Source organism: Sinocyclocheilus rhinocerous, unplaced genomic scaffold, assembly GCF_001515625.1.
Source record: "Sinocyclocheilus rhinocerous isolate Xijiao unplaced genomic scaffold, SAMN03320098_v1.1 scaffold1395, whole genome shotgun sequence".
NCBI lineage: Eukaryota > Metazoa > Chordata > Actinopteri > Cypriniformes > Cyprinidae > Sinocyclocheilus > Sinocyclocheilus rhinocerous.
The window spans coordinates 60,219-72,408 of NW_015628679.1; the positions used below are offsets into that span (position 1 = coordinate 60,219).

At 40.3% G+C, this 12,190-nt stretch overlaps 1 protein-coding gene across 1 annotated transcript; it reads left to right on the top strand.

Annotated features, from left to right (window-relative positions):
* Positions 1-2,244: 2,244 nt before the first annotated feature.
* LOC107737930 (rab GDP dissociation inhibitor alpha) lies at positions 2,245-9,655 on the top strand. Its single transcript, XM_074560173.1, is given in 12 exon segments — positions 2,245-2,359; positions 2,720-2,827; positions 2,907-3,003; positions 4,256-4,346; positions 4,348-4,388; positions 4,904-5,102; positions 7,063-7,194; positions 7,272-7,371; positions 7,836-8,007; positions 8,906-9,050; positions 9,120-9,174; positions 9,246-9,655. Coding segments are annotated over 12 exon segments (1,323 nt in total). The 5' UTR covers positions 2,245-2,317; the 3' UTR covers positions 9,387-9,655.
* The last annotated feature ends 2,535 nt before the right edge of the window (positions 9,656-12,190 follow it).

Sequence of the window (12,190 nt, forward strand, 5' to 3'; positions counted from 1 at the left end):
CGTAACCCAAAGGTTGCGAGTTCGAGTCTCAGGTCCGGCAGGAATTGTAGGTGGGGTGAATGTACAGCGCTCTCTCCCACCTTCAATACCACGACTGAGGTGCCCTTGAGCAAGGCACCGAACCCCCAACTGCTCCCCGGGCGCCGCAGCATAAAAATGGCTGCCAACTGCTCCGGGTGTGTGTTCATGGTGTGTTCACTGCTGTGTGTGTGCACTTAGGATGGGTTAAATGCAGAGCACTAATTCCTAGTATGGGTAACCATACTTGGCCACATGTCACGTCACTTCACTTTTTTAGACTGCAACGGTTTGAGTTAAAAATCATCAAATGTGTTCTACTGAAGAAACAAAGTCACCTACATCTTGGATGCCCTGGGGGTAAGCAGATAAACATCACATTTTCATTTTTGGGTGAACTATCCCTTTAAAATCAACTCAACTCTGTAAACACTGACATGGCCGTGCTTTAACTGGGTGTTATTTTTACTGTTATAGGATGTGTATAAGTATTATTGTATTGTATGTGCTAGTTGTCTTATGTTTTTATGTCTACCTGTGATTATGATTACCTGCTAAGGCACTGTGGATGAAAGCTAGCTTCGGCTAAATTCGGTACAATCAAAGTACCATGAGACCAGCGCTGCAGTTGCTCAAAATCAGCAGCGAGAGCCGTGATGACGACACACTTTCTTCTCATTGGTCAGATTCTGGGATGACGAGCATGACGTGCTTATTCTAACAATTCCAATAATGCTCACAAATCTGTGTTTTTATAACAGTAAAAGCATTTTTAGTGTAGTCGCACTGTTATATGGAGTCATTTTTTATCAAGAACACTGATAAAAGCATACACTTTATCGGTATTTGGTAGCCTGTTTATGCTGAACTTTATTCTTGAACAGATGGCGCTGTATTAAGCAGTATGTCAGAAGTGTTTCTGTTGCTCATAAAAACGTTTCTGTGTATTTGACCAATATTGCATTTAATTAATTGCGCCCCGCAGGCTAGTGTAGTTCCTCTGGAACAAGCCTGATGTCTCTGCTGAGGTAACAGTGAACTCACCTGAAGACTGACAGACACTGTGTTATTATTACTGACTTATTAACGACAGATCAATGCGACTTACTGCTTCAGTCATTCTGTGTGTTTCAGGAACTGAAAGTCTGTAGCTTCTGCAACTCTGCCTTTAAAAGTTATGTTTCCGATTAAATTGTTGCTTTGAAATGACCTGATAATGTGAGGAAGAGCGAAACTCACAAAAATGGACTGGCTAAACGAGTCGAATAAGTGTCTGGCAGCATGCTGGGAAATATAGTCGCTTTCGCGCGGAGCATGCTGGGAGATGTAGTCATACCTTGTCAAACAATTCAGTTAAAAGCGATATACTATATAGCAAATCCCAACTGCGTGATTGTTATATTATATTATATTATATTATCTGTGCAGTTCATGTATGAATATCGTCTATATATTATTATATATTAATCAGAAACTTTATTACAGTTATGTACTGTTTTATTGTTACAGTGCTGAAAAAACAATGGAAACCATTACAGAAAATTTTAATTGTTTCCACTACAAATATCATTACAAACATTACAAATCATTAGCTTTTAACCATTAAAACCATTTTTTTAAATGGTTCTCTGTAGTGTGCTTTGGGACATATTCCATTAGGATGTATTGGTTTGAACAAGCCACCAATAGAAGGTGAACAATTACCAGTAGAAAAGTTTACATTAAAACCAATACAAGTCCCATTATAACCAGTAAAACCATTACAAATTCTGTGATGTGTCTATTGTGTTTTGCAGCAGGGTTATTAAAGGTAATTGCTTTTAACAAGCCACCAATAGAAGGTGAACAATTACCAGTAGAAAAGTTTACATTAAAACCAATACAAGTCCCATTATAACCAGTAAAACCATTACAAATTCTGTGATGTGTCTATTGTGTTTTGCAGCAGGGTTATTAAAGGTAATTGCCTGAAATTGAAAAATGTAGCAAAAGTGTCTGGACACTCCTGCAGACTGTGTGTGTGTGTGAGAGAGTGTGTGTGAGAGAGTGAGTGTGTGCGTGTGTGTGTGTGTGTGTGAGAGAGTGTGTGTGAGAGTGTGAGTGTGTGTGTGTGTGTGTGTGAGTGAGAGTGAGTGTGTGTGTGTGTGTGAGTGAGTGTGTGTGAGTGTGTGTGTGTGTGTGTCAGTGACCCTCACATGACGCGAGGATTATGAGTTTAGGATAATATAATAATCACACACACACATGGCTGAGGCAGGCAGATGAAGAGTGTGTCTGGATTCGCTCGCAGAGCGTCAGGATGCCGGAGTTTGATGTGATTGTTCTGGGAACCGGGCTGAAGGTAAGAAACAATTGCATCCTGATCTGAGATCAGATTAGATCAGGGGCCGTTGCATAAACTGCTTAGACTAGTCTTAAAAAGTTAGTAATCTAATTTTTTTCCTTCAAGACTGGTCATGAATTTAAATTCAGTTGCAAAAAGATATATTGGTTCAATTTGGATATGAAAAGTAAGAATGATTACCCCTTGTCTATTGCTAGCTGGTGAAACTACTTAACACACCGTCTTAACATAGTGACTATGTTTATGCAACTGGCCCCAGGTGCGCTGAGGCCCAGAGTCTGGACACACATAATCTCAGCTCAACATCAGATCGAACGCTAGATCTGTGTGTGATGATCAGTGATCTGTGTGCTGCAGGAATGTGTTTTATCTGGACTGATGTCAGTCAACGGGAAGAAGGTCCTTCATATGGACTCCAACCCGTATTATGGAGGAGAAAGTGCCTCAATTTCCCCTCTGGAGGAGGTAAATGAAAACACACACACACTCACACTCACACACACCTCTCACACACACATTAACATTTGTTTGTTCTTCTGAACAGCTTTATAAGAGGTTCCAGGTTTCTGCTCCTTCAACATCAATGGGATGCGGGAAAGACTGGAACGTGGATCTGATTCCCAAGTTCCTGCTTGCAAACGGTGAGTGTGTGTGTGTGTGTGTGTGTGAGAGAGCGTGAGCGTGTGTGTGTGTGTGTGTGTGTGAGTGTGTGTGTGTGTGTGTGCGCGTACAAATGAGGACATAAATTTGTATAATGACGGGTATAACATAGGTATTACAAGGAGAAGGTGACATTTCAGGACATTACCCCATGTCCCCACTTTTCAAAACGCTTATAAATCACACAGAATGGAGTGTATTGAAAATCTGAAATAGCACAAAGTTTCCTGTGAGGGGTAGGTTTAGGGGTAGGGTTGGTGTAGGGCAATAGAATATACGGTCTGTACAGTAGAAAAACCATTAAGCCTATGGGATGTCCCCACTTTTCACAAAAACAAACCTGTGTGTGTGTGTGTGTGAGTGAGTGTGTGTCATTTTTTCCGTTTTAATTTTTCTAGACTTTGTTTTAATGGTTAAATTAAATTGTATTAATCAAAAAGCATGTTTAATTGAAATCATGAAACTGACCATATTTAATAGCAATTTATTAAAATGTTAAGAAAATTATAATTAAAAATTTTTTTGGTTTTATTTTTACCAAATTCTGTTTTGCATTCATTTTCTCGATTTCATTTTAATGGTTTCATTAAAAGCAATAATCAAAAGCATCTCTAATTAATTGATATTATTTTTCTGCTAAATGTACTCTGGTAAATAATTTTTCTGGTAAATATTCCTTTTAAAATTATGTTTTAATAATAATTTTATTAGTAGCAGTAGTAGTATTACCATTACTTTAAAGGGGTCATATGATGCGATTTCAAGTTTTCCTTTCTCTTTGGAGTGTTACAAGCTGATTGTGCATAGATAAGATCCCTGAAGTTGCAAAGATTCTGTCACCGTTTCTTCAAGTTAAACCGAACCTTTATTTTGACGGGTTGCTGTGAAGACTTTTATGGTGATCTTTTTTTTCGCATAAGAAACTGTGAATTGCTCATGAAGCGAGAGCTGTAGAGCTCATATTCATGTGTTTCCATTAATTCACACAGAGACACGCAGAACATGCAGGATTCATATTTAAATAGTATTTTTGCGGCTTAATATTCACAGTCACTAGTTCATATTGCGACTCGATTTAAGTGTACTGACCTACTTCTGATTAATTCATCCAAAATTTGGCAAATTCCGTGGCATTCCACGTTATACAGTACATTCTGTTTTAATGACTGGATTCCGCCCGCGTTTTCCACATCGCGTAACTCATAGCGCCCTAGATGACTGTGTCTCCTTCAGGTCCTCTGGTGAAGATGCTGCTGTACACTGAGGTCACGCGATATCTGGACTTCAAGGTGATTGAAGGCAGTTTTGTGTATAAAGGAGGGAAACTTCAGAGTCCCCTGCACTGAAACAGAGACACACAATTCAGGTAACACTGTAATTACGGGTTTCATTAATATTCCAAATTTGAGTTTATTTTTTAAATATTTTCCTTTTACATTTTAAGTAGCTGAAGTTTGTTTGTGTTTTTGTCAGTTTTATTAGTTTTCTTTAAATGTCTATTTCTTTTTTTAGTTTTAGTTTTTATTTTAATACTTCAACTTACCCACGGGAACCAGATGAGTCCTCTGCACAATCTGACTTTGTTGCAGCCTAGAATTAAACTGTTTCGTCTGGCCAGAGGAGAACGGCACGCTATTTCAGCATACTATTTCCCTGTTTAATACTGCTCTGACACATTCTGCATTGTAAAAAGCGCTATATAAATAACAGTAAAACAATAAAAAAAATTTAAATTAAAAATGAAAAATGTTGCCTTATCAACAAGAGGAGAAAAAAAGTTTACATTTTTTATATTTTATTTCAGTTACCGTGTGTCTTATTTCTAGTATCTGAGTTTTTTTGTGTGGTTTTAGTTTTATTGGTATTAGTGTTTTTCTCCAGATCTGATGGGGATGTTCGACAAGCGGCGGTTCCGTAAGTTCATGTCCTTCGTCCTGAACTTCGAGGAGAAGGATCCGCGGACGCATCACGACATGGACCCGCACAGAACCACCATGAGGGACGTGTTTCGCCACTTCGACCTGGGAGACGATGTGGTGGAGGTCACAGGTCACGCTCTGGCCCTTCACGTCAACGACGAGTGAGCAACACCTTAGAAGCGCACACAACATTTGACTGGATTTGAAAGAAAAACGGTTCCTCATTCTGGAAAATACAGAGATGTAAAATAAATATATAAAATATCAACTGTGTAGAATTTAGTAGAGACGCTATGCCGTGTCCCTACCAATATCTATCGACTACTAAATTGTCCCTAGCAATAATCAAATGATCAAACAATTAAATATATGTGCATGTAACCACTGTAACGCATCTGAAATACATCATACCATTGAGAAGTTAAAGAAATATGCTAGAAAACATTTAATTCACGTGTGGAGTAAGAACATATGAGCTGAAGTGTTTGAAACACACGAGCAGAGTTCAGCTGAATGATAAAGTTTATCCTCTTTAACTTTGTTGTTCTGCTGTTTTGTGTTCATCTGCTCTTTTTACATTGATTATCACTCTATAGAGACTAATACAATCACAAACAATAATAATTTCTCTAATATTTGTTACAATACTGATAAACTGAACATTCACTTCAGTGGTATGAGACTGGATGCTTTCAACTGATTTCTATTGAACTGCAGCTCAAACCATTGCAAATATAGTGAATTAAGCTGCGAACTCGATCATAAAGCACAATATTTCCATCCAGCATGTATTTTGAGCTGCAGCTCGTCATATTAATGGAGAGTTTCACTAGTTAGCAATAAACCGGTTACCTCACCTGAATATGTTCCTAGATGTGTTGGATGTTATCTGTGGAATGGAAATATTGGTATTTTATTTGTAAACATCATACTTTTTTCGCTTATTTCAGTTAATGTCACAAAACTAGCGAGCTGAGCCAGTAATAGTGCTGACAGTGTCGTGTAAACATAACTGAAGAAGACGCGAAAAGCGGAGGAAAAGATGAACCGATTCAATTGAGTGAGTCATTTACGCTGGAACCGCTCCGATTGAGTCAAACTCGTGAATTCGATCATTCAGTTCACTATTCACTAGCAAAAGCAGATCAAAAGAGCCAATCATTTTCGAATTTCGACATCGCTTGTAATGATTTTAAAAACACGTAGTGATGGTTGAAACGCAGCTGTTCGAAACTCAGAATCGGTTAAAGCATCGCGTCACAAAGTGACTCACTGTTTCAAAGTGCTCCAATCGGTTCGCGTATCGCAAATCATTTGATTCAGATCGGCACTTTGGAGCGCGGTTCTTTTTTTCTTTGTTGTTGTTGTTGTTGTTTTTATTAAACAGTAGAAAACATTAAGCCATCAGTACAGTTAAAGTATACACAAATACAAATCCCTTATGAAAATTAACCGTAGTTTTATCATAGTAAAAGTGTAGTACCCATGATTTGTTTTTAAACACAGCTTTACTACAAGTACCATGGTTAAACTATGGTTAGTGTTGCAAAACCATGGTTAATTTGTGGTTACCATGTTCATGTATGTGAAATTTAGCTAGTTATGTTTTCCTATATTCTCTATAGAGTAGTCAAACAATCCAAAGAAAACATCTTTAAAACAGAAAGAAAAGTCACTTACAAATTGAGATCAGATGAACATTAATAAATCTGATCAGAATGTCTCTGTGTGTGGTTCAGTGACAAACAAGTGAATGAATCTTCCTCAGAAGAGACAAAAACATCAACTCATGTCAATGTCCGACTTATATTATAATCACGTCCATAAGCTTTTTTGAACTCATGAACCTGTTGTTTGAGCTCTTCATATTTAAGGAGAGAACTATAGTTTCCAAAGTCGGACATCACTTGTTATGATTTTCAAGGGCGTAGAGTTTAGTAGAGATGCTATGACGGGTCCCTACCAATATCCACACACTACTAAATTAACCCAGCAATCATTTTGATCAAATAATTAAAAATGTGTTGTCTGCTGTTACGTCCCCACCAATGCCAAAATAACACCTACACCCTTGTCAGTCAGTATCTGGTCAGTAACGGTGGGTGTGTGTGTGTTGGTCAGCTATCTGGAGCAGCTGTGTCTGATGACCATAAACCGGATCAAGCTGTACTCCGAGTCTCTGGCGCGCTACAGTCTCAGCCCGTTCCTCTACCCGCTGTTCGGTCTGGGCGAGCTGCCGCAGGGCTTCGTCAGGTAACGTTCACTCCTCTCTTCACATGAGTGATGTGGGTCTCACAGATCAAGCGTGACACAGGCGTGTCGCTCCGCAGGCTCAGCGCCGTCTACGGGAACAGCTACATGCTAAACCGCCGCGTGGACGAAATCCTGATGGAGGACGGGCGAGTGGCGGCGGTGCGATCCGAGGGCGAGGTGAGCACAAACACACCTTCCCCTGATAGCACAGGTACATCACGGAGACGTCTGCATTACATCTGCAAGACTGCCATACGTCTATAGGATGTCTCCTATCAGATGTCTATTAGATGTCTCTAAGATGTTTATGATTTAGAATGTATGTAAAACTAGCACATGTACATCACTGAGACATCTATTTGACGTCGCAGACACTTTCCAGGATCTTTGTTTGCTCATCTGCAATACGTCTATAGGACATCTCCTATCAGACGTCTATTAGATGTCTCTAAGATGTTTATGATTTAGAATGTATGTAAAAATGACATCTTACAGACATCTGTCAGATGTTTGTACACAGCAGACACTTTCCAGGATCTTTGGATCTTTAACAGACGTCTTACAGATGTACTTGTGCTGTCTGGGTCATCATTACACGACCCCGATGATGATGATCTGACCGCGTTTATGTCTCGACGAAGGTCTTCCGCTGTAAGCAGCTGATCTGCGACCCGAGCTACGTGCCGGAGCGTGTGAAGAAAGTCGGTCGCGTCATTCGCGTCATCTGCTTACTCAACCACCCCATCAAAAACACCCACGACGCCAACTCCTGCCAGATCGTCATCCCGCAGACACACCTCAACAGGAAGTCAGGTGAGCCACGGAACCTGCTTGAAGTGGAAAACACTGGAGTATTTTCACTGGAGTATTCTATTTCAACTTAAAAAGTGCTCATTACATTTCTGCATTTTTTCTTCCATCCTATGCACATCAAATATGGTAACAGAAGCTCAAATGCTCGTGCTTGACATGCAAGAACCAGTGATGTTTGTTTTTGCAAATCAAGCACACGCGTTCAGCTCCAGTCGTAACTTTCATCAGGGAAATTTCTACCTATTCATTTACAGTTTACGAACCTTTATTCCGATCTGGACTCGGGAGCACGAATCGTTTGATTCAGATCCGAACTTCAGAGTAGGTTTGTGAATCATTTCCAGAATTGAATGATTCACGATCCACGGTCCAAAGTCCTGATCTGAAATGATGGTTCGCAAATCATTATCACGAATCATTTGATTAAGATCAGAACTTCGGAGTGGGTTCATGAACCATTTGATTCAGATCGGAACTCGGAGCGGGTTCATGAACCATTTGATTCAAATTGGAACTTCATATTGGATTTGCGAATCATTTGATTCAGATCCGAAATTCGGAGCGGGTTCGTGAATCGTTTGATTGAGAACGAAACTTCAGAGTGTAGATCATGAATCATTTGATTCAGATCGGAACTTCAGACCAGGTTAGTGAATCATTTGATTCAGATCGGATCTTCTGAGAGGGTTTGTGAATCATTTGATTCAGATCAGAACTTCGGAGTGCAGATTGCATCTTATTTCAGATTTTTTAAAATTAAACAGTATTAAACATGTTTTGGTGTAAGGGATGTGTTGCCTGGTTAGCATTGACACAAAACTAAACACATTTACACCTTAAGAGGACTCATGGGCTGAATAGGCATAATGCGGTAGTAAAGTTTGGTGTTTGTGTGCAGATATCTACATCTGTTTGCTGTCCTTCGCTCATAACGTGGCGGCGGAAGGCAAGTACATGGCCGTGGTCAGCACGATGGTGGAAACCTGCAACCCGGAGAAGGAGGTCCAGCCCGGTCTGGCCCTGCTGGAGCCCATCATGGAGAAGTGAGCAGCAAACAGCTCAGCCGTGGCATGTTGTTCACGCGTGTCACTCACGGTTGGTTTGTCCTGCAGGTTTGTGAGCGTCAGTAACCTGATGGTCCCCACGGACGACGGCTGCAGGAGTCAGGTAACGAGCGCTCCGCTGCACCAACCACGCCAGCTAACGATTGCTGCTGATCGACTGTGTTTCTCGTCTAGATCTTCGTCTCCCGCTCGTACGACCACACGCTGCACTTCCAGACCGAGACAGACGACATCTTGGATCTGTACCGCAGGGTCACGGGCTCAGAGTTCATCTTCAGGGATCCCAGAGACACCGACGCTGACTCTGACGACTGAACGAACGTCACAACACCAAACTCATGAGAGATCCTTCACGCATTCCAACACAAAACACGGCTGCAGTGTTTCTCTTTTTTATCCGTAGATTAGCGTTTCTTCTTCTTTAGAGGTTTTATGGCTGTTGGCAAACCAGCTTAAATGGTGCATTTACCACCACCAACTGGACAGGAGTGTGAAGCGTTGACTTGGAATTTAAAAAAAAACACTTTTGATACTAGCCTATATTCTGTTGAACAATCCTGTTAAAGGGATAGTTCACCCAAAAATGAAAATTGTGTCAGTAATTACTCACCCTCATTTCGTTCCAAACCCGTAAGACCTTCGTTCATCTTTGGAACACAAATGAAGATAGTTCTGATGAAATCCAAGAGCTCTCTGATCCTCCATAGACAGCAAGGATCCTTACACGATCAAGGTCCAGAAACGTAGCAAGGACATCAGTATAGAACAGCATATGTTGTTTACGTTCAGTGGATACTCCCCAAAATGGCGCTCCAGGGTGACGCGGAGGACACCAATTGTTGAATAAAGTTGTTATTTTTGTTTTCTCTGTGCACAAAAAGTATTTTCGTAGCTTCGTAAAATTACAGTTGAACCCGATGCCACATGGGTTATTTGACCGATCTCCTTGCTACTTTTCTGAGCCTTGAGGATCAGAGAGCTCTCGGATTTCATCAAAAATATCTTAATTTGTGTTCCGAAGATGAACGAAGGTCTTACAGGTTTGGAACGACATGAGGGCAAGTAATTAATGACAGAATTTTTGGGTAAACTATCCCTTTAAACAGTGGGGTCCGGTGCTGTACACAGTGTTTTTCAGAATATCTTCTGTGTTTTACAGAAAAAAGTCATAGATGTTTTGAACGAGTAAATGACAACAGGATGATGATTTCCGGCTGAATGATCTGGTTAAGGTTTAGTATTTCCCCCCGCAGTGGATTTTCTGGGACAGACGCATTAAAATCACACATTTATGTCCGAGACTTCAGCCGGATCAGTTTATTGAAATCACTGCAGAACCAGAGCAACATTAAATGCAGAAACACACACGACTGATGTTCCTGGTGTTCGTTTGAGCAGTGGATGTGATCACCGGCGTTTGATGTTTTGCAGTGTTCACACTTCATATGTTCTCTGGCAGATATTGACGTTTTTCACCTACAGTAGTTAAAGCTATGTTCACCAATCTGATTTAAATGATTGACTGCGTATCGCAAATGTTCAGATCAGGTTGCGTGTCCCGTGGCGCTCTTTTGTTTCGCTGAATTTCTGCATTGGTTTCTATGACAATGTGACACAGCGGTCAGACTGAGACGGATTTATAGAAATAGCATTTTAACGGATTACTAAATATCATGTTTCATGTGATTTTATTTTTGCTGTTCACGTTGCTAAATATGATCAGATTTGGACTGTCAGTCTTGTGTTGTGTGGTGTTTGTGTGCTAGCTGATAATAGTGTGTATGTGGTGCTAATAAAGACATGCACACGATGAGGAGTGTGTGTTTGTGTCTGATCACACATGAGCTCAGATTAACCCGTTATCACAGAGGACAGATTAACCACCTCAATCTGGGACACACACACACACACACAGACACGTGTATTAATACCTCTAATCTGTGTTTATTCACTCTATACACACTACATTCAGAGGTCATGTGACACACTGTAACGAGAAAGCGTGATTTCCCAGAGTTCTCTGCTGGCGTGACGCTGTTATCCGGCGACAGGAGGAGGGATCAGTCCGGCTGCTGCTAACCGTTCCTCGTTGGACAGGAAGTTGAACGTTGCGCAGGCGTTAGGCTGTGAGGAGAAGCGGTCACACTGTTAACCTGCTGTAAGGAGTGTTTTATTCGAGACGAGCGCATAGACGGCGTTTACTGTGTCCTGAACCTCCACCACGATGCCCTTCTTCTTCAGGAAGCGCAGCACGCTTGGATCCAGACGTTACGTGCAAGCTCCCGTCCCCAGAACCAGAACTTCTGTAAGACCAGCCGATCATTAATGATCAAAAGATCATTAATGAATAAAGTCTTGAAGAAAATAAATTCACTGGAAAATGCAGTTGAGCGCACTGCACATTTGGACAAAAGCAGTACAGTAAATCATCCACGTATTCAGTGCATACTATAAACACACTACAGAAGCCGCAGTGTTAAATGTAGAGTTTACTGTAACGTTTACTGTAGTGTTTACTGCATTTTTTACTGTAGCATTTACTGTATTTTTTTACTGTAGCATTTACTGTAGTTGACTGTAGTGTTTACTGTAACGTTTACTGTAGCATTTACTGTAGTTTACTGTAGCGTTTACTGTATTTTTTTTACTGTAGCGTTTACTGTAGCATTTACTGTAGAGTTTACTGTAGCGTTTACTGTATTTTTTAGTGTAGCGTTTACTGTAGCATTTACTGTAGTTTACTATAGCATTTACTGTAGCGTTTACTTTAGCATTTACTGTATTTTTTACTGTAGCATTTACTGTAGTTGACTGTAGTGTTTACTGTATTTTTTACTGTAGCGTTTACTGTAGTTTACAGTAGCGTTTACTGTAGTTTTTTACTGTAGCATTTACTGTAGCGTTTACTGTAGCGTTTACTGTAGCTGACTAGTTTACTGTATTTTTTTACTGTAGCGTTTACTGTAGCATTTACTGTAGTGTTTACTTTAGCATTTACTGTAGCGTACTGTTTTGTTTACTGTAGCATTTACTGTAGTTGACTAGTGTTTACTGTATTTTTTACTGCAGCGTTTACTGTAGCATTTACTGTAGTTTACAGTAGCGTTTACTATTTTTTT